Source organism: Pagrus major, chromosome 9, assembly GCF_040436345.1.
Source record: "Pagrus major chromosome 9, Pma_NU_1.0".
In the NCBI taxonomy this organism is placed as follows: domain Eukaryota; kingdom Metazoa; phylum Chordata; class Actinopteri; order Spariformes; family Sparidae; genus Pagrus; species Pagrus major.
In genome coordinates, this window is record NC_133223.1 from 35,044,275 (window position 1) to 35,066,277 (window position 22,003).

Here is a 22,003-nt window from a genome sequence, read left to right on the forward strand (position 1 = left end):
GACTGCAGGAGGCTCTCTGTGTCGACATGGTGATGAGCTCACCTCCACTGTCTCACCTGAGCAGGTGACCTGACGGGTCAGGGTGGGGCAGGTATGAGGGGATCCAGCAGACATGAAGCTGACAGCTCCGCCCCCCAGCAGCCCCCCCACTCCTCTGCCGCCCGGCACCTCCACCCATCACCGACGGGTTGCCATGGAGACCAGCAGGGACCAGAGCGAGCGCCTGCTGCTGGAGCTGCTCGGTCAGGTCGGACGGCGTCATGACATAAATATGTGTTAACTGAAGAACAGTAAGATGTGACTTATATAATATGATGGTTTTTACCTCCTCCACCCGGTTTCTGCCTCAGTGACTTCCTTCAGAGTCAGACTGGTTCCCAGCAGAGCTCCCAGTCTCCACCAGTCTGACACCACCCACAGCCGGCAGACGGAGGTTTGCAGCCGGACCGGGTCAGCTGTGAAGTCTACATCTGACTCAGTGCATCACATGAACACCCGTTTCTCATGTCCCATCCAGTTGTTAACACTCGAACACACTTTACAGTTTGAAACATTGTCCCACTTTATATTTCTGATTCTTGACTTTGGCTGTTCTCAGTTTGTTATCAGATACATAGCGCAGATACACTGAGGTCAACTCTGTATGTAAAACCTGATTCTGACTCTGACTTCTGCTTTACTGAAGTTCTGGAGACTTTACTTCTCCTATTTGTGTTTTAATGGTAATTTTATTAAAAGTGAGCTTTTGGAGAAGTTTGAAGAAAAAGAGAAGCAGACAGTGAGTCACGATGTGAGTACACGTCTGACAAATCTCAAACCAGCTCCAGCTGATGTGAACAAACAGCTGATGGAGTTTAAGATAAAGATATTTTCCACCTGAACAGTAACGTGATAAAACAGCTCTCTGACGACGCTGTGTGGGTTCATCTCCTCTCACATTATATGTTCATGTTGTCTGGATGGTCCAAGATGAAAACTTGACGAACAACATGTGTGTAAATGTTTGACTGTGGTGGAAAGTTACAGACTGACGTCGTGTGTTTGTTCCTGTCTGTTCACCACTGACACCAACACACTCAGACCACAGTCCAGAGGAGACAAACTGTTTGGTGTTATGCTGAATTTATAGTGAGCAGCTGAACGTCAGCGCCTCCACCTGGCAAACAGGAGCAACTGTTTGAAAAGGTTCAACATCTCATCACATCTACACCCACGTGTCCTGACGGAGGCTCACCTCCATCAGACACCCTGCTGTCTGCAGGGCTTTGTACTGATGGATGAACACGAATGTTTTATAATAATATGCTGTCTGTTTAATACCTTTTTCTTTTGTTTTTGATCTTACACTTTATTATTTTTTACTTATACTTTCTCCAAATAAAACTCCAAAGTCATGGTAGAGACTTAAATAAATAGAGTGAGAATATAGTTTGTTTAGTAAAGTTCACATCTGTTTACATGTTGTCATAATTAAATAAATCACTCTATATGAGGGTTTAGATTATATATTGAACATGTCTGTGCTCACTGTTGATGATGAGTAAACCCTTGTTTTATAACCCTTTCATGAATGGTTTCCATGACAGCGGACAGTTCGTTAAAGCAAACATTGAACTTTAATATAATGATATAACTCTTGAATGAAAGGGTTACATTTATATATAAATTAATGGGGGTGAGGTGAGCAGGGTCAGAGTTAGGTGGGGTTTTGTTTAGATATATTTATTATTGTTGTTTTTATTACTATCATCATTATTATCAATCCCATGTGTTCTAGCAGAAACACTGTAAAGGACAACTTATAATTCAGCTTGTATTTATAAACTATTCAAATAAAGAGGTTAAAACATTTTAAATATATATTGTCTGATCCGTTCATAGAAATACGTGTTCAAATTAATGAATAATTAAATAAATGTCACGTGCCGATGACGTGTAGGTAAACAAACTCTGAGCCAATCACAGAGAGGCAGCTGGGTCAGCTGACAGCAGCTTCCGGCAGAGTGACGTCAGGTGCTGTGTTGTGAAGATGGCCGGACACGAACATCATCCTCGCGCCTCTCTGTGTCTCTGTGATGTAATGAGGTAATCTTCGATCATTCGACGTCACTTTCACGGACTGTTGACCGGAAACAGCGTCACGCTGCTAACAGGACAGCTAGCTTTAGCCTGATAGCAGCTAAGTTGCTCATGTGGCTGCTGCCGTCGGTCCCGGCGGGGTCTGATCCGTCCTCAGCCGGCTCACGCTCTCTGTGTGCCCCCGCAGGTTGCTGTGGTCTCTGGTGGTGCCCTGTTTCTACCTCAGCCTGCTGCTGACCCTCCTGCTGCTGCTGCTGCTGATGGGGGTCCGCCTGTGGCTGCAGGGCCGCCGCAGGGCCCGCCGGGCTCAGGACGGAGGGCCCAACGTGGCTTTCTTCCACCCGCACTGTGACGCTGGAGGAGGCGGGGAGAGGGTCCTGTGGTGCTGCCTGAGGGCCCTCATGAACCGGTACCAGCCTCACCTGACTCACACCACCTGGGGTCTGTGTGGACACAGATCACACGTTGTCTGCTCTGGACTCACAATAGCCACACACCGTTAGCCATGTAGTGTGTCCGTCTGTGTGTCACTGTCTGTCTGTGTTCACACAACACTGACCAGTCACATGAGAAACACACACACAGCTGTGGGTCAGTGCTGACTCTCTGCTCACCTCACTTTCTTCCTCATATCAAACTTGAATGTGTAAAATCCTCCATGTTGACTGACAGCCTGATTCTTTGTGCTTGTTGTTGTACTGTTCCCAGCAGCAGCTGTGGATCAGCTGTGGATCAGCTGTGGATCAGCTGTACTGAGTCAAACTATCAGCAGGATGTTAACGTCAGGGCAGGGAGACTAACAAAACGAGCAGTCAGGGCCCCTGTGACAGTCATCAGAGACGTGAAAGATAAAGTGAAGTGAGATTTAACTGAGCAGAAAGTGGACTGATTGGTTGTTTCCCTCCAGATACCCCGGCGTCTCCTTCGTGGTGTACACCGGAGATCAGGGAGTGACGGGGGAGCAGATTCTGGAAGGGGCCCGACAGCGTTTCAACATCACGCTGCCTCGACCAATCAGCTTCATCTTCCTGCGTCACCGCGTGCTGGTGGAGGCGACTTCGTACCCTCACTTCACCCTGCTGGGCCAGAGCGCCGGGTCCATGTTCCTGGGTGAGAACAAACAGAACTGTAGAGTTCAGAGCTTCAGCAGATCATTAGTGTGTCAGCGTCAGTCTGTTGTGACCATCTACCACTTCTGTCTCAGTGTGAATGCAGAGAGTGTAATTAATATTACAAACGTTTATTCAAGTATAAATAAATACAAATCATGTGTATGATAATCTGAGAATCTCGTTCAGCTGATTGATCATCAGTTCTTTTGTGTTTTATAAGTTTAGTAAGTTATATATAGTGTGTGTGTGTGTGTGTGTCAGGCTGGGAGGCTCTGACAGCCTTCGTTCCGGACCTGTACGTGGACTCGATGGGTTACGCCTTCACCCTGCCCATCTTTCGCTACCTGGGCGGCTGTAAGGTGGCGAGCTACGTTCACTATCCCACCGTCAGCACCGACATGCTGTCAGTGGTCAGAGAGAGGAACCCCAGGTAACACACACGCACACACTTTTTATTTTTAATTACATTTATCTGTCTTTTATTTATTTTTGTCAAAATGAGTCAAACTCTTCTGTGTGAAAGTTTCGGCCGTCACAAATCTTTAAGTCAAGAACTGAACCTAAAACAGTGTGTCAGTGTGTTTGCTTCATGGCTGCACACCTGCGCACATATATACTATATACTATATATTATATACTATATACTATATACTGCTTACACTCTCCTCCAGTACAGGATTTGTCCACAAATTGCTCTTAAATCTGTTAAAATGATCTTGAAAAGGTCTTAAAACTTGATATAAACACTGACTGTTTGAAAAGCTCTGCTCAGGGTGAGAAAAGCACTTTATTCTGATTTTAAGGCTGAAATGACGAGACAAAGTCTGAAGTGAAGCCGGTACTTTAAGAAAACCCCACTAACCTTCTGTGTTCCTCCTCTTGTGGATCCAGATTCAACAACGCTGACATCATCTCCAGGAACCCGGTGCTGAGCGCGGTGAAGGTGGTGTACTACTGCTGCTTCGCCCTGCTGTACGGCCTCGTCGGCTCCTGCAGTGATGTCATCATGGTGAACTCCACCTGGACACTGGGACACATCCTGGCTCTGTGGCGCTCCCCGAGCCGCACCAGCGTCGTCTACCCGCCCTGCGACGTCAGAGCCTTCCTGGACGTCCCACTGGAGGAGGAGGAGGAGGATGACATGGAGGAGGGCTGGGAGGAGCTGGGACAGGAGCTAGAGAGTAGAGAGGAGGATGGAGGAGGAGGAGACAGGAAGTGTCACTCCATCGTGTCGGTGGGTCAGTTCAGACCGGAGAAGGACCACCGGCTGCAGATCAGAGCCTTCAACAAACTGCTGGACAGGAAGGAGGAGGGGCCGGGGGGGCGGGAGTCTCTGCGGCTGGTGCTGATTGGTGGATGTAGGAACCAGGAGGATGAGGAGCGGGTGCTGCTGCTGCGGGGGCTCTGTGACGAGCTGGGCGTGTCCGACCGCGTCAGCTTCAAACTCAACGTGCCCTTCGAGGAGCTGAAGAGAGAGCTGGTGGACGCCACCATCGGCCTGCACACCATGTGGAACGAACACTTCGGGATAGGTGAGGACGCGCACGCATGCATGCATACACACACGCACGCACACGCACGTACACTCATACATGCATACACACGCACACACACACACACACACGTACACTCATACATACATACACACACACACACACACACGCACGTACACGTATACACACACATGCTACTCAGTCCTAAAGGTCAGACATGTTCATCTGTCACATTCCTTCTTAAAGACCTTTGTTCTTCATGTTGTTGAGTTGAGTTCTCACATTACATCAAACAGAACAACGCCTCCTCCAGTTTCCTCGAGGTAACGTTTCATCTGGTCGTCTGTCGCTGTGACTTCAGGAGAGAGGCAGAGAGGAAGGAAGTCTGAGAACGAGACGAAACATAATGAGAAGAAAATCTGAAAACACCTCGTCTGAGTCCCATGATACCACACTGCTTCATGACATCATCAAACCACGTTATGACCTGTCTGTCTCTCTCCTCTGTCTCCAGGTGTGGTGGAGTGTATGGCTGCAGGCACCATCGTTCTGGCTCATAAGTCCGGCGGTCCGAAGCTGGACATCGTGGTCCCGTATGAAGGAGGACAGACGGGCTTCCTGGCCGACAGTGAGGACAGCTATGCCGCTGCCATGGAAGCTATCCTGTCGCTGTCTCCGTCAGCCAGGCTGGAGATCAGACGTAACGCCCGGCGCTCTGTGGAGAGATTCTCCGACCAGGAGTTTGAGGCCTGTTTCCTCGCAGCGACCGAGTCCCTGATGACCAGACTGGAACCATGAAGAGCGGCCTGGCCTGGAGTCCACCAGGAGCCAGGACCCCATCTGTCCTGGGTGTTATTAGTCTTACACATGTATGGAGTGAAGCAGTGAGGGTCAGATTTAAACTTCAACAGCGTCAGTAACGTGTGACTCGATTCCTCATACACCATTTAAACAGTAGAAGAAGAAGCTCCTGGTGGACTCAGAGCTTCTTATCCACTGACATAAAGAAACACAAATCAGCACTTTTCAGTTACTTTGCAAGTGTCAGACTCAGGCGAGTGTGTCAGACTCAGGCGTTTGATTCTCACCTGAGGACAGGAGAGCTGGAAAGAAGACGACTTGTTACCAACACACAGAAAGATAAAGTTTGTCCCGTCTCGTGTGGAAGGTGAGCAGCAGACCTGTGATCACACCTAAAGTTTTAGTACTCTGCTGTTCAGTTAACACGTTGCAGTGATTCAAACATGAAGTCACATCATGTTCACCATTAAACTGTTGGTGTGACGTTGGGTTAAAGTTTAGCAGGTGAGCTTCAGGAAACTTTGATCAGTTAGACTGAAGTGAAACTTTGATGTCTTTAAATAACCTGTTTTGGAGTTTTTCTTCTCTTTTCATTCTGCTGTGCTGACAGTTTCCCCTTGTTTTCAGTCTTTATGCTAAGCTAGGCTAATATGAACCAATATGAACCATCTGGTTTGACTCTGGGGACAGATGGGAAGTATTTCTCACAATTTGTTCCTTTAAGGTGTTTAAATAAAGTTACATTCCAAAGTGAGCTACAGTTTTATATCCAGTTCACACTGACGTGTCAGCTGACTGATCCTGGACAGACGGCAGGCTTGTGTCCACTGAAGGTAAATCTGATGTGTTTGTGTTGAGCTGAGGGCCAAATGTGTTTCACTTCCTGTTTGTGATGAGGTCCAGGCATGGAGATATGATCATGTGTGAAATTTTAAAGAATCTTTATTTTGAAAGAGACATTATTAATATTTAAGTCTGTTAATGTAGAGAAACTCAACAATACTGCAATAAATACAATCATCAAACATGTCGACTGTGTTCTGACAGGAAACAAACACTGACGACCTCCATTCAACAATCTGTGAGGGAAGAATTATAACCAGAGCTGCACTGAAGCTCATGTTTAAGGAAATAATAAAGGATATTCTGTATTTTTCTTATTGTCATTAAATCTCATGAAAAGACCAGAAGAACAAGTATCCACTGTCTGTGTTCTGCGTGTTGATGAAGGTTCTGCTCATGACTCAGATGATCCACAGAGGACCTTTAATTTAAGAACTGCTGACAACAGAAGTTTCTCTTGTTTCTTCTTTTGCACAAAGGAAACTCCATCTGTTGATATCCTGTTAGAGAATAACTGTCAGTGTAGATCGATTGCATTCAGGTTAAAGAAGCAGCTCAGAGACAGTTATTCTGCTGGATGTTTGTGAGTCTGTGTATTTCCAGTCGTGTTATCTTCACCTTCTTCAGAGGAAATGAGTCCAGTCGCTCCAGCAGTGGCGTCCGAGTCCTCGACCTCTGTCTGGACCTGTTGACAGTCTGCAGCACTTGCTGAACCTCTGCCCTCCTCCTCCTCCTCCTCCTCCTCCACCCTCTCCTCTGAGCTGCTGTCCTCCAGGACAAACAGGTTCTTCATGGAGTCTGCCACCGCTTCTCTCAGCTCGTCCTCCGACTCCTCAAAGTTCCTGATGACAAACAGGAAGTACACATCATCTGGGTTAGTAGAAGCTTCACTCAGCAAGTGTTGTCCAAAGGGTCTCACTGAACAGTCGGTAAGTTGTGTATTTGATCCACATCTTATGGAAAGTGATCGTATGTCACGTACGACTGCTTTGGTGGTTTTATGAAAAGTCTTTAGGAAGGAGAAGCACAAAGACTGTTTCACACCAGGTGCTGCTGGCTGAGTGGAGTCTGAACAGGACTTCTATGCAGGAGATGGAGTTCATGTTGTTGTTTATACTTTTCAGGTATTAAAAAGAATATTTCCAGTTTTCAGTCACAGTTCAGTTTGGTTTAGGTAATAAAACGACCTGGTGAAGTTGAGTAAAATACAATAGTTTGTATTAAAATCATCAGTCAGTGATTTCACACAGGACACGAATAGTGATGATCATAAAAGATAAAAACAAAGATCTCTATTTAAAGTTCATTCCTTTCCCAAAAGTGTTCATTAATAGACCTCTTCTTGATTGATCACTTTGAACAATATATTGATATTAACAGGAAGACGAGGGGAATATATCTCATTATCATATCAAGCTAATTTTATCCCAACACATGAGAAGGTTCAGAGAGCAGGACCAAGTGTTGACTCACGTGTCGTCATCGTCAGACCTCGGCTCCAGACGCTTTTCATCCATCTCCACATCAGAGTCGTCGTACTCCTCCTCTTCCTCCTCCTCCTCCTCCTCATCTGGCTGTAAATCTGAGAGTGAGGACAGGTCAGTGTGTCAGATGTTTCCAGAGGTTTGATTATTGACCTGAACAGCTCATCTTGTTCATTCAACACTCCCTGTAGTCAGTCTGTGTTCACCTGCAGAGTCCACAGTTGAGGTGAGTTCAGCCTGATTGAGAGCGTTCAGCAGAGTGTCCGGAGGACCGTGGACCCACTGTCTGTGAGCTGCTGCCTCCTCACCTGAGGGGGGTGGAGTCAGGAGACATACATACATACAGACAGTTCAGGTGATAACAACAACGCCACCTGGACAGAAGGTCAACTATAAGTTATTGATCTGAAATGAAGTTTAACTGAAGATGTGACGTGATCCTCTAGAGAGCAGACATCTCACTCTGTTGGATCTGTTGAAACTACAGAAACAGTGGCGCTTCTCTTACCTCATAAACAATCTTTGGTTGAGTTCAGACACAGACTGACATCAGACAACTTTCATGTGTCCTGTCACTGAGCTTTAGAGCTGCAGGCAGGCTAACTGTTTCCACCTGTTTACAGTCTTAATGCTAAGCTAAGCTAAGTAACTGAAGAATAAATTAATGACTTGTGAGGAGATCAGATGATGTGATCCTGTTCAGCTGTACTCCACCTTGTTCAGCCTCCATCGCCGTGTTGTAGAAGGAGTTGACATCCATTTTGGCGAGTGCATCCATCAGAGTCTGGGGAGTCCTCTGGCTCCACCCCCTCCGCAACTCTGACCAATCCCTGAGCTTCAACTCCTCCCCTTCCTGGAAGCTCAGAGTCTGGTTCAGAGGATCCACGTCCTGTTTGAGGAGTCAGGGACAGAATGAGAAGGAGGAGAAGAAGACGCAGAAGAAGACACAGAAGAGGAAGAAGAAGAAGAAGATGAAGAAGAAGAGGAAGAAGAAGAAGAAGCAGAAGAAGAAGATGCAGAAGAAGAAGATGAAGAAGAGGAAGACGCAGAAGAAGACAGAAGAGGAAGAAGAAGAAGAAGAAGAAGAAGAGGAAGAAGAAGAAGATGCAGAAGAAGAAGACGCAGAAGAGGAAGACGCAGAAGAAGACAGAAGAGGAAGAAGAAGAAGAAGAAGAAGAAGAGGAAGAAGAGGAAGAAGAAGAAGATGCAGAAGAAGAAGACGCAGAAGAAGAAGAAGAAGAAGACAGAGAGGAATCACTTACCTCCTCCTCCTTTGGTCTTCCATCCTCCTCCTCCTGCTCCTCCTCTCTTCTCTCCTCTTCCTCCTCTGTGTTGTCTTTCATCCCTCCATCATCTAACCGGATCTCAAACATGATGCCCTTCTGCAGGAATGACAAACAACAGATATCATCTGGCACAGAGAAATTCAGCGGGCTGAAAACTCTTTGCTGTGTTTCATTAAAGCTCTGACTGGTTTGTTTGATTGTCACACAGGTGTACCTGTCCTCTGATCTCACCTGCTCCCTGTGTTTTCTCTGCAGCTCTCTCCTCTGATCTCTGATCTGCTTCAGAGCTGCTTCAACATCCTGCAGCAGAGACAGGAGATGTTATTGATCTGATCAGCTTTTCATCTAACACAGGAACTGATTTCCTGTCAGTGTTTACCTGTACAGGTGTGTCTCTCTGCTGCTCCTCAGGCTCTCTGGTTTTCTCCACCACAAAGGTTCCTCGTTTGTTCTGCGGCTCGGCCTGAAACATGATAGGAAGAAAATATATTAACAGCATGACTGACAGTCTGACTGATCAGGTCCAGACTGGAATAACTTCATACTGTGCCTGTTGTTGTCAGTGCTGACAGGAGGGTGATATGAGTCCAACCTGTCAATCATATTCATCTTTAAACTTCACAGTGATAATCATCCAGCAGGAAGTGACTGTTGTTCCTGTGATGTCACGGTGACAACCTCATTCTGGCCCTGTGGTCATTTTATTAGTGGGCTGATAAGTCTATAAAACTACTCTAATTTCATTATAAAGTGTAAAATGAAAATCAAACTGACAAACTACTTCTGAGATTAAATAGGAGCACTGTTTGTTTCCTGTATTTTGTTGTACACAGTATTTTAAGTGTTCAGAATCAGCTTTACTGGCCAAGTGTATGAACACAAACAAGGAGTTTGACTCTGGTTAAATTCAACGGCAACTGGATGTTTCTTAAAGACGTTTCACCTCTCGTCCTCTTCAAGGACCTGAAGCAAGTCCAGCTGCCTACGATACAGCACTTAGAGTTACTGTGACCTGGACGGCTGAGAACCTTCAGTATTTTTTGTGTAAACTAATAAACAAAGCGGAGGAATTTCTTTTAGCACTTGACAGTTTTCCAACATGGCCCTTCTACAAACGTTGAACAGGCCTGCAGTAGATGACAGGATGAAGAAGATGTCTTCTACAATCAGACATTAACACTCAGCTGGTGTGATGAGACGTCTCTGTCTGCTGCAGTCTCAGGTGTAACACAGGTCCTACTTACCTGAGCTTCGGCTCTCAGCTTCATCTGTCTCATCTCCTCATGATACTGATGTCTGATCACATCCAGCTGACGGAGGTACTCCTGTATACATATGTACACACACACACACACACACGTACTTAAGCACAGTACTTGAGTAAATGTACTCAGTTACATTCCCCCCCTGGTGTCTCCTACCTGCTGTCCGTCCTGTCTCCTGTCCTGAAGTGTGTGTTGGTGTTCAGACTGTCCCACTTCCTGTTTCCTGTTGCGTTCAGCTGTACACGGACGCAGACCCTGATGGTCAGAGAGGAAGGGTCAGAGGTCAGAGGTTATAGGGTCAGTAGAGCTCGGCATGCTGGGAAAATACCATCAACACTCACACTGAAAGAACGTGTCAGTGTAATCGACACAGTGACTTTATATTTGTCCTAATGAGCTGATGTTGAACTCAACCTTCACAGGTTCATGTCCTCCCTCCGTCTGCTCCTGAACAGTTTGTATTGTTGCTCTGAATGAACTGAAGCTGATCGTCCGGTTGTTCTTTCATGTTCCTGCATTAAAAACCTGCTTTAATCTCCAACAACACAAAGTGTTTATATCTATTCTTCTTTTTAATCCAGAGGGAGCGATTTATGCTTCAAACACATCTGTGACAAGTTTGATGAAGTGTGTAGAGTTACTGTGTTCCCTCAGGGCTTGAGTCATCATGTAATAATAATAATACTAATAATGAAAAGCTTCATCCTACCAGCTGTTTCTCTGCTCTCTCTTTGTACTGGTTGGCCTCATGTCTCCTCTGCAGGTATTCATTACGAGCTGCAGCCACACTGACACACACACACACACACACACACACACACACACACACACACACACACACCATTATGATAACACATCACAGATTAATCATGTTGAAAACACCAGATTAGTTTCAAAAACAAGCTAAAAGAAGCATTTTGAAAATACGTTTATTCACTTTCTTCCTGGATGTTTGATCAGAGAATCACTATCACTCTCATGTCTGCACGATCAATATGAAGCTACAGCCAGCGGACAGTTAGCTTAGCATTAGCAAACAGTCTCAACAACTAGCCTGGCTTGGTCCAGGTGGAACAACTTAACAACTGCACAGATTAAACAAACAGGCTTTTTAACTGGGTCGAGCTAGCTGTCTCCACTGTTTCCAGTCTTTATGCTAAGCTAAGCTTACCGTCTCCTGGCTCCAGCTCCATATTTAACAGACAGATGTGTTACAGATCTTCTCATCTCACTCTCATCAAGAAAACAAATCATCACATTTCTGAACTGTTCCTTTAAACTAACATGAACATGTGGAGCTGCTGTCAGCTGAACATGGTGGCTGATGGGTAACTAGTCTGCTGGGGAGGTACGGTGGTATCCTGGTGTGTGGAGAGCGTGTTCAGAAAGTGTTCAGTCAATAATGAATGAATTAATCAGAAATACTCTGATAATCAATTAATCATCAGATTCTCACATGCGAAAGTTTCATCACTTTTTTCTTCTTCTTGTTAAATTCATTGAGGCACATTTGTTTAAATCATGTTTTATCAAAAGTTTCTCAGTTGTGATGATTTTCTATGTGTCTGTCTCGTGATTATAAACTGAATATTTGTGAGTTTTGAGCTGTTGGTCAGACATGAAGACGTTACTTTGGGTTCTGGGAAATTCAGATTTTCTGACAATTTACAAACAAAACAGTCACTAAATCAATCGCCCTGAGTGTGAGGTCACTCACAGCTGGTGTGGTTCCACAGCAGGCTCTTCACACAGCTCCTGAGGAGCAGGAGGAGCAGGAGGAGGAGGATGAAGGACGTCCTCCTTGTTCCTCCTCTGAAAGGCGTCCAGCTGGGCGTAGTAGTGCTGGTAATGACTGACGGGCTGCTCACCATCAAACCTGCAGCAGTAACAGAGTCATCACACCATCACTGATGATCAGTGATGAACATTCACACTCACAGGTGAAGATCCAGTCTGACTCACCTGTGGTTCTTCTGACCTGTGACGTCTCTGTCTGCAGCTCGTCCTGCTCTCTGATGGACAGGCTGACATCACACATTCATATAATATCAGTACAACACAAATGTAACAGGTCCAGATGTGCAGTAAGAGACAGCTGTATGAACCCTGTATATCATTCAACACACTGGACAGCAGAGTAAATGTACTCAGTTACTTTCCACCTGCACACTGTACATTACTTTGACTAGTTTTATTACATTTCAGGTGGATTCATGAAGGCAAACAGCAGCAGATATAAATCAACACAGTCAATCAGAGGGTGTCAAACCCTAACTCTGTTCACACTGTATATATAGTGTATGGTACCGGTGCTGTTTGTCTGATATTACTGGATCATTACACACAGAAATCAGAATGTCTCTCAGTTCGTGTCAAACATTTTCTCAAAATGATTCATGTAAAACTACTCTGATTACTTTCTGACGTGCAGTTCATCACGTCAGTCACTGTGTGAATGAATGTGTACTCTGATTACTTTCTGACTGTATGTGTACTCTCAGACTCTGAGGATCTTTGACAACATGTGCTCATTTAAATAGTTGTTGCTGAATGTTTATAGTTTATCAGATCAATAACAAGAAATCACTTTTTATTTTCAGACATGAATATCTGCAGTGTGTTCAACAAGATGTTGATTTTGTGTAGTATTACTGTAGCTCTGTGTAGTATTACTGTAGTTCTGTGTAGTATTACTGTAGCTCTGTGTAGTATTACTGTAGCTCTGTGTAGTATTACTGTAGCTCTGTGTAGTATTAATGTAGCTCTGTGTAGTATTACTGTAGCTCTGTGTAGTATTAATGTAGCTCTGTGTAGTATTACTGTAGCTCTGTGTAGTATTAATGTAGCTCTGTGTAGTATTACTGTAGTTCTGTGTAGTATTACTGTAACAGCCTGTTACAGCCATGACAGCCTGTTACAGCTGTAACAGGCTGTAACAGGCTGTCATGGCTGTAACAGGCTGTAACAGGCTGTAACAGGCTGTCATGTCATGTCGTGTGTGTTGCAGACTCGACGATGTCACCTTGTTATATTAATATTAGTTCCTGAGCTCAGTTCACACATTCATTTACATTTTCTGACTGCTGACACTTTTCTGTCTCTGGATGGAGGTTTTTCAATGATCCAGAAACTCCATGACGTGAATGGAGAGAGTTCTGTATTCTGGGTGAGTTGGTATGAAATGATATTACTGTTATTAGTACTTTATACTGGGCCGGTGTGTAGAGTCTGAGCGGGACCCTCCAGTCCGGTTTAGCAGCTGGTCTCCTCACAACAGCCTCGGGTCTCTCTGCAGGTCTGGACTTCTCTGTAACAGGACAGTCTCAGGTCAGAACAACAACATGTGACGTGATCACAATCAGTCCAGTCAGGTCCAATTCAGCTCATCTCCGTGCAGATGAAGCCATACGACCGAGGAGTGGAGTTTCTGAACAGACATGTTGACAGGAGACGACCACCAGGAGGCGCCACAGTCCTCAACAAACACACAGCTGTGGTTTCCTGTCACACGCTCAGTGTTACCTGCTGCTCTTTGTTTAACTGCTGCTCTGTTTCTGTGAAGCAGCGAGTGGTTCACCTCCTGCTGCACCGCCTGCTGCACCGCCTGCTGCACCGCCTGCACACACACACACACACACACACACACACATACAGTAATGTAGTAGTGTTCATGAAGTATTGATCTGGGACACTCTGATTGTTGAGAGAACCAATCAGAGGTCTCACCTGTGTGTCCAGGTGTTTCCTGATGTGTTTCTCCAGCACAGGACGTCTGAGGACGGAGCTGACTGACGGACGGTCCCGAGGGTTCACCTGGAAGACAGAGTGTGTCTTTGTGTGTAAATTACAATAATTAAACTGTGACCTAAAAAGTAACTAGTAACTTTAGCTGTACGACTGTAGTGAAGTACAAAGTAAAGGTCAACTTAATTAATATGTTTGAAGTTCAAGTCTTTTGATTCTGAGAACACACTTTGTGTTGTGCGTGAAGTATTGAACAGCCTTGAGCAGAGTTATTTACAGATAATTTCCAAATGATTCAAGACACTGATAATAATTTCACCAATAACAGACTCATCCACAAGAGATAAAACGTGTACAGCATTGTGACCCACCTCTGCACATCATGAAACTACAACTATATTACATGTAACAGTGTGGTGGTGACAGACTTTCACTTCTCTACAGTCAGAAGAGAAGGAAACGTTACACTCAGACTTCAGTGCTGATTCTGGAAAAGGTGAGAGCTCTTTAAGATCTGTTCAAAGATCCTGCCAGCATCTTCAAGCTTAATCAGCCAGCTGACTCATTATCAGCAGTGTGTTATCAGCAGTGTGTTATCTGCAGTGTGTTATCTGCAGTGTGTGTTATCTGCAGTGTGTGTTATCTCCAGTGTGTGTTATCTGCAGTGTGTTATCAGCAGTGTGTTATCAGCAGTGTGTGTTATCTCCAGTGTGTTATCAGCAGTGTGTGTTATCTGCAGTGTGTTATCTCCAGTGTGTTATCTGCAGTGTGTGTTATCAGCAGTGTGTTATCTGCAGTGTGTTATCAGCAGTGTGTGTTATCTCCAGTGTGTGTTATCAGCAGTGTGTTATCAGCAGTGTGTGTTATCAGCAGTGTGTGTTATCTGCAGTGTGTTATCAGCAGTGTGTGTTATCTCCAGTGTGTGTTATCTCCAGTGTGTGTTATCAGCAGTGTGTGTTATCTGCAGTGTGTTATCAGCAGTGTGTTATCTGCAGTGTGTTATCAGCAGTGTGTTATCTCCAGTGTGTGTTATCAGCAGTGTGTTATCAGCAGTGTGTGTTATCTCCAGTGTGTTATCTCCAGTGTGTGTTATCAGCAGTGTGTGTTATCTGCAGTGTGTTATCTCCAGTGTGTTATCTGCAGTGTGTGTTATCAGCAGTGTGTTATCTGCAGTGTGTTATCAGCAGTGTGTGTTATCTCCAGTGTGTGTTATCAGCAGTGTGTTATCAGCAGTGTGTGTTATCTCCAGTGTGTGTTATCAGCAGTGTGTGTTATCTGCAGTGTGTTATCAGCAGTGTGTTATCTGCAGTGTGTTATCAGCAGTGTGTTATCTCCAGTGTGTGTTATCAGCAGTGTGTTATCAGCAGTGTGTGTTATCTCCAGTGTGTGTTATCTGCAGTGTGTTATCAGCAGTGTGTGTTATCTCCAGTGTGTTATCTGCAGTGTGTGTTATCTGCAGTGTGTTATCAGCAGTGTGTTATCTGCAGTGTGTTATCAGCAGTGTGTTATCTCCAGTGTGTGTTATCAGCAGTGTGTTATCAGCAGTGTGTGTTATCTCCAGTGTGTGTTATCTCCAGTGTGTGTTATCAGCAGTGTGTGTTATCTCCAGTGTGTGTTATCTGCAGTGTGTTATCAGCAGTGTGTGTTATCAGCAGTGTGTTATCAGCAGTGTGTTATCAGCAGTGTGTTATCTGCAGTGTGTGTTATCTCCAGTGTGTGTTATCAGCAGTGTGTTATCTCCAGTGTGTGTTATCTCCAGTGTGTTATCTGCAGTGTGTTATCTCCAGTGTGTGTTATCTCCAGTGTGTGTTATCAGCAGTGTGTGTTATCTCCAGTGTGTGTTATCAGCAGTGTGTGTTATCTCCAGTGTGTGTTATCTGCAGTGTGTTATCAGCAGTGTGTGTTATCTGCAGTGTGTGTTATCAGCAGTGTGTTATCTGCAGTGTGTTATCTGCAGTGTGTTATCTGCAGTGTGTGTTATCTCCAGTGTGTTATCTCCAGTGTGTGTTATCAGCAGTGTGTTATCTCCAGTGTGTGTTATCTCCAGTGTGTTATCTGCAGTGTGTTATCTCCAGTGTGTGTTATCTCCAGTGTGTTATCTGCAGTGTGTGTTATCTCCAGTGTGTTATCTGCAGTGTGTTATCTCCAGTGTGTGTTATCTCCAGTGTGTGTTATCAGCAGTGTGTGTTATCTCCAGTGTGTGTTATCAGTAGTGTGTGTTATCAGCAGTGTGTGTTATCTCCAGTGTGTTATCTGCAGTGTGTGTTATCAGCAGTGTGTGTTATCAGCAGTGTGTGTTATCTCCAGTGTGTGTTATCTCCAGTGTGTGTTATCTCCAGTGTGTGTTATCTCCAGTGTGTGTTATCTCCAGTGTGTTATCTCATGAGGAAGCTCTCATTGTCTCCAGAAGCTTCCTTCTGTGCAGCTCAGGCCGACATTCTGAACTCAGACAGTTTCCTCTTTAAAAACACAGTTTGAACTCACAGAAGTCAGAAAGTAGAAAACCTGTCAAACTTATAAAAAATAACTGTTTGGTGAAAGGTGAAAACATCCTGAGCACATTTAGATAAAGCACCAGCTTCTGTTTCCAGTGCTGCCCTGGTTTTAATGGTTTTAATGTTTTTATTCTACCCATGTGGTGGAAATAAAGTCTCTCAACTAAACTCAACTTTAAACACAGAAACGGACACAGTGTGAGTCCGAGTCATCACAGATCAAGTCACTGATGTTGAAGTTGGAGTCACTAACACTGAAAAGTCCAGTTGTTTAAATGTGAAATGACATCGACACTAACCTGTTCATGGACACGTATTCATGGTACATTCACTTTATAATATTCACACAAACTCAATAAAAATAAATTAATGAAAACTGCCTTTACTGAGTTTCTGACCTTGAAGAGTTGTGACAGCAGCAGACGAAGCTCGTAGGAGTAGCGGGTGGGGACTGGGTTGTAGCGCCCCCTGCAGATTTTACTGACCAGCTGGAGCAGACTGCTGCCCTGAAACTGCAGGTGAGGACAGGTGAGGACAGGAGAAGACAGATGAAGACAGGTGAGGACAGGTGAGGACAGTGAGGACAGGTGAGGACAGTGAAGACAGGTGAGGACAGGCAGACAGGTGATTAATCAACAAATATGTAGATCATCAGTTCATCATGTCGTTACTTCTCAAGAGAAGGTGAAACTTTCCTCGTGTTTGGATTCATGATCAGTGTTCTGACCCGAGTATCAGGAAGCGTTTCACTGCTCTGACATTCATTCATTCGCTCGTTCATTGTGCTGAAAATAACTGCAGCATTAGCTGAGCGTTAGCATTAGCTGGGTGTTAACATTAGCTGGGTGTTAGCATTAGCTGAGCGTTAGCATTAGCTGAATGTTAACAGAGCTTGTATGTGTGTGTCAAGCAGCAGCTGGTGGTGTTGTGGGTGTGGTGCAGCTCACTGGATGCCTCAGGGTGCAGAGTTCATACAGGACACAGCCCAGAGACCAGATATCCCTGCAGAGAGGACACACACACACACACACACACACACACACACACACACTGACATTAGTAGTGTATTGCTGGTGTCAGTGTGGATGTTGTGATCAGGATCAGGGAGTGTATCTGTTTGATGAGGAACATGTTGTGTCAGTCGACATGATTCTTGTTGGAACAGGAAGCTGGGCGAGGCCGTCCCCCTCAGCTAGACTCATACACAAACAAAGACATGATGTCAGAGTGCAGAGCTACACACTGACAAGAACAAGGTTCACTTCTGCAGGAAAACAACAGCTCTGGCAACCTCTGATTTTTGGCTGGAGACCAACTTTGTACGTGTGTGTGTGTGTGTGTGTGTGTGTGTGTGTGTGCGTGTGTGTGTATGTGTGTATGTGTGTGTGTGTGCGTGTGTGTGTGTGCGTGTGTATGTGTGTGCGTGTGTGTGTGTGCGTGTGTGTGTGTGTGTGTGTGTGTGGGAAAGAGGAAGAGGCTTTGTCAGTGTATGAACACAAGAGAACAGCAGTGATCTGTTCTGTCACACAGTCAGACAATGATGATGAGGTTCCTGTAGAGTGTGTGCGTGTGTGCGTGTGTGTGTGTGTGTGTGCGCTCTCTTTTCAGGAAAACGTTAATAGAGAAGAAGTTTCTCTCTCCACACAGGTCTTTATAAGCTCCTCCCCCTGAATCATGACTGTCCAATCAGAGCTCAGCCACATTAACAAGGCCCAGCAGGTGTGTGAGTCATAATGATCTTTTAAACTGATCATCTGTGTGATTCATGACACAATTCAAGGAGGATCAATACATTATCTGCCTCTCTTCATCCACTGCCAGACAAAGGTTTGATCAAATATAGGTCCCATGAGGGAAACAGGAAGGGGCGGAGCTTCAGCTCTCGATGAGCCAGGCGAACACTTCTCATTGGACTGACTAGACGCCATCTTTAGGTTCACTATCGAGTTCTTATAAATCTATGGTCTGGGATGCTAACAGAGTTTAAGCTAACGTTAGCAGCTCCGTCCTGAACTTCATTGCACTCGTCAAAGTTTCCAGCTAACAGAGTTTTATTACTTTTCTCTGATCATGTTAAAAGAAAAACTAAATGAAATGTTTCCTTGTTCTGCTTGTAACACGGGAACAACTAGCTCATTACGTCCTGGGCTGTGTGCGATATCACTCACTACATAATGGATTATATAGTGAGTTCACCATTTTATTAGTGCTGTCTGAATGTATAGTGAGATTTATTACGGCCTATACAGTTGACTCAAAGTATCCCACAACACATTGTGTAAAAGCAGTGTACAACTGATGGTCACTAACCGGCCTTTACATACCATCAGTCAGTGTGCTGGAGGGGAAACATGCTGTCTCTGTATTGACTCACTGTACAGTCCTCTGTGTAGTGAATGAGTGGGTGATGTCGACACACAACACATCTGCTCTCCACAGATCATCAACTGAGGGTGATGTTGGTGTTGTTGTTTCCAGTGTGTGAGGACGAGTGTGATGTGTTACAGCTGGTTCTGGTTCCAGATGGGTGTGAGTGTAATAAGCATCAGAATGTTGATCAGTCAGAATTAATCCCTGTTTTGTTTCTGTGGTTGATTTTCAACAAGAGCCTCCCTGAACTGACCACAAGAGACTGACTCCACCCAGCTGGGGCTGCAAGCGGATGAAAAACAAACAACACCAACACTGTGGATCATTTACATATGAACCTGTATATCAGTGTTTGTTGTACTCACCTGGCTCACCTGTACTCATATCCATGTAAAACAGGTGTTATCTGATCACTCTGTGAACGTTTCTGTCCACTAATGCCAGACAACATTTAACAAACGTACTGAGGCTCCTTTTTAAAGGAGCTGTGAGAATCTGCCTGTCGTGGTTCATGTCGTGGTCGTACAGACTGACGTCATACGTACGTCTTGTTGTTGTAGGGTCGACTCTCACAGATCTCTGGAGACAGGTAGTACGGTGTCCCCACACAGGTCCTGGCCAGCTCCATGGTGCTGCACACACATCACACTCACATTTAAAAGCCTCAAATACAGTTTGAATATATCTTTACTTAGATTCTGTGATTTCCAGAACTTTTATTTCTACAAACTAAGGCTGCCTGATATGATAAATAATCATATTGTGATTATTTTGACAGATATGAATCATGATTAGTGGAGATGATCATTCCGAGTCCTGATGATGTGACATTTGTTGGCATCTGTACTGAACATGTTTGATCTGTATGTCAGGACGTCTCTGCAGCTCCACAGAACTTCATTATAATGATGTTTGTTACCTTCAAACATTACAGCTTCTGACATTTTCATAATATTCATATTAATTGTGCAGCTCTACCACACACATTTGTCAGAGACAGAGCTTTCATTCATCGTGTGAGCTCATAATTGTACTTAAGAACATTAAATGAGTAAATGTACGTAGTCACGTTCCACCACTGCTTGTCTTTTCATGTTATCCAGTAGGACGCAGTAGGAATACACACACGCAGTATTTCCAGAGCACAGATGAGTTGAGCGTGTTTACATGTCCTGGTCGAGTGTGTGTGGAATGATAATGACTTGTTTGGAGCCCGTCCATGTGTTACACAGACCCAGTGATAAACAGCTGCACTGTGTGTGTGTGTGTGTGTGTGTGTGTGTGTGTGTGTGTGTGTGTGTGTGTGAGAAGATGACACTGACTTACTTATTCAACATTCTTGCGATTCCAAAGTCTCCCAGCTTCACTTTCATCCCTCCGCTGGTGAGGAAGATATTCTACACCAGAGAGAGAGAAACACTAACTGAGTGTGTGTGTGAGTGTGTGAGTGTGTGAGTGTGTGTGTGTGTGTGTGTGTGTGTGTGTGTTATGATGACAGATAGTGATGGTAGTGAACAGAGACTCAGTTATTCTGGGAGTTGGCTCACAGTGAGCTCTTTGTTGAGGACAGAGCTGATCTGGGGTCAGTCCATCCTCCACTGTGATGATAACACTCATTAATTAAACCCTCAGGCTCTGCGGACAGTGTTGTTTACAACGTGTATGTACATTCTGTGGGTTACATAGCTCAGTTAAAGAGATCATCAAACTCTGTGGATAAAGAAACACTTGTAAAAATCTGCGATCAGGCTGGATTCTCATTTCATGAATATGAAACTTTATTGATACAGCACATCACTTACAAACGACACAAGGTGATGGGCCTCACGCCAGAACCTTTTCTCTGAAACCAAAGCTGTGAAGCCAACCAAAGATTTGTGTTTAATTTGTTGCAGATCACTGCTGCAGTCAGGTTGATAAACAGGAGTGAAGATAAATCCACTTTTTAATCCCAACAGTTAAAAACTAATCTCTGAGTTCTCCTCTCGCAGTTAACGGCTCCGGATCAGAGCAGAATCTGATGAGACTCCAGGTGTTTATTCCTCCAGGAGGTCTGGATCTGCACCGGCCCTCCCCACACAACACTCAGCAAACATGTTTTGTTTTATTAGAGAAAAGCTGAGCGCTGGAAATTACATATTGTGTGTTTAAATCAGGAAATGTTTCATGATTAGCTGATTCAACAACTCAATACAAAATGAATCAATAACCAATAATCAGCTTCTAATGTAAAAATGTTTCCAGCTTCTCAAATGTGAGTTTTATATTGTTGTCAGTTCATTATTTTGTGGTTTTGGACTGTTGGTCAGACAAAACAAGCAGTCTGAGACTAGACGGTTGGAAGTTGTCTTTCCTGAGCATTTTTCAGTATTTTCTGACCTTTAGTAAACTGAATATTTAATCCATTAATCATTAATAAGTATTTAACATATTAAATTATGAAAATAAGTGTCAGCTGCAGCAGTCATACCTGAGCTTTGATGTCTCTGTGGAGGATCTTCCTGTCGTGGATGTGTTTGAGACCCAAACAGATCTGAACGAACCAGCCGACGATCTGAAGAACACACATTTATTCAAACTTTCTTTATTGGTTTTTCACAGAACAGTCAGGATCTCAGTTCTTACAAAGGACAATGGTTCCAGAACAGGTTAGAAGATCCAGTTCTTCTTTACCCATATCAGCCCAGGTGTAGCCAACCACCCACCCACCCACCCACCCTGAACTACACACATTCAATCCATTCACTCTCACGACATACATGTGCAAGGCACAGGTTATAAACAAGGACACAGGAAGTAAATAGACATGATACTAAGGAAAAATATAGATACATAGTAACTGCATAATGGAGCATGGTTACAAACAAGTAACAAAAAAAATAAATAAATAGAAAACACATTTATAACACACAGAAACACTGTGTGTGTGTGTGTGTGTGTGTCTGTGTGTGTGTGTGTGTGTGTGTGCGCGTGTGTTTGTGTGTGTGCGTGTGTTTGTGTCTGTGTGTGTGTGTCTGTGTGTGTGCGTGTG

The 22,003-nt window shown here is 44.5% G+C and overlaps 2 protein-coding genes across 3 annotated transcripts in view; one reads left to right on the plus strand and one right to left on the minus strand.

Annotated features, from left to right (window-relative positions):
• The first annotated feature begins 1,949 nt into the window (after window positions 1–1,949).
• LOC141002444 (GDP-Man:Man(3)GlcNAc(2)-PP-Dol alpha-1,2-mannosyltransferase-like) lies at window positions 1,950–6,239 on the plus strand. Of its 2 annotated transcripts, none has more exons than XM_073473780.1 (6): window positions 1,950–2,085; window positions 2,267–2,488; window positions 2,987–3,189; window positions 3,453–3,621; window positions 4,083–4,723; window positions 4,981–5,184. In XM_073473780.1, the coding sequence occupies exons 1-6, from the start codon at window positions 2,030–2,032 to the stop codon at window positions 5,037–5,039; spliced, it is 1,350 nt and encodes a 449-aa protein (XP_073329881.1). In that variant the 5' UTR covers window positions 1,950–2,029; the 3' UTR covers window positions 5,040–5,184. The 2 variants fall into 2 exon arrangements, with proteins under 2 accessions (XP_073329881.1, XP_073329880.1); XM_073473779.1 differs by lacking the exon at window positions 4,981–5,184 and adding an exon at window positions 5,199–6,239 and having other exon boundaries at window positions 1,957–2,085.
• A 170-nt stretch (window positions 6,240–6,409) lies between these two features.
• Window positions 6,410–22,003, minus strand: part of LOC141002445 (serine/threonine-protein kinase Nek5) — an 18,572-nt gene continuing 2,978 nt past the window's right edge. Inside the window, exons 6-25 of the mRNA XM_073473781.1 lie at window positions 21,443–21,526; window positions 20,299–20,369; window positions 19,518–19,604; window positions 17,550–17,604; window positions 17,001–17,114; window positions 14,090–14,176; window positions 13,886–13,979; window positions 13,567–13,670; window positions 12,326–12,387; window positions 12,081–12,239; window positions 11,073–11,151; window positions 10,520–10,618; window positions 10,343–10,423; window positions 9,478–9,561; window positions 9,330–9,398; window positions 9,075–9,194; window positions 8,527–8,701; window positions 8,019–8,120; window positions 7,802–7,910; window positions 6,410–7,170 (exon numbers count right to left, since the gene is read on the minus strand). Coding sequence (XP_073329882.1) covers window positions 6,894–7,170; window positions 7,802–7,910; window positions 8,019–8,120; window positions 8,527–8,701; window positions 9,075–9,194; window positions 9,330–9,398; window positions 9,478–9,561; window positions 10,343–10,423; window positions 10,520–10,618; window positions 11,073–11,151; window positions 12,081–12,239; window positions 12,326–12,387; window positions 13,567–13,670; window positions 13,886–13,979; window positions 14,090–14,176; window positions 17,001–17,114; window positions 17,550–17,604; window positions 19,518–19,604; window positions 20,299–20,369; window positions 21,443–21,526 — 2,112 coding nt within the window. The 3' untranslated portion in view covers window positions 6,410–6,893. The remainder of the gene's footprint in view (window positions 7,171–7,801; window positions 7,911–8,018; window positions 8,121–8,526; window positions 8,702–9,074; window positions 9,195–9,329; window positions 9,399–9,477; window positions 9,562–10,342; window positions 10,424–10,519; window positions 10,619–11,072; window positions 11,152–12,080; window positions 12,240–12,325; window positions 12,388–13,566; window positions 13,671–13,885; window positions 13,980–14,089; window positions 14,177–17,000; window positions 17,115–17,549; window positions 17,605–19,517; window positions 19,605–20,298; window positions 20,370–21,442; window positions 21,527–22,003) is intronic.

Excerpts from the sequence above, each read along its gene's own strand:
- LOC141002444 (XM_073473779.1), top strand. The coding sequence starts at position 2,030 with ATGGCCGGACACGAACATCATCCTCGCGCCTCTCTGTGTCTCTGTGAT. Across the intron at positions 2,086-2,266 it reads TGTCTCTGTGATGTAATGAG|GTTGCTGTGGTCTCTGGTGG; the intron begins GTAATCTTCGAT and ends GTGCCCCCGCAG. Across the intron at positions 3,622-4,082 it reads GTCAGAGAGAGGAACCCCAG|ATTCAACAACGCTGACATCA; the intron begins GTAACACACACG and ends TTGTGGATCCAG.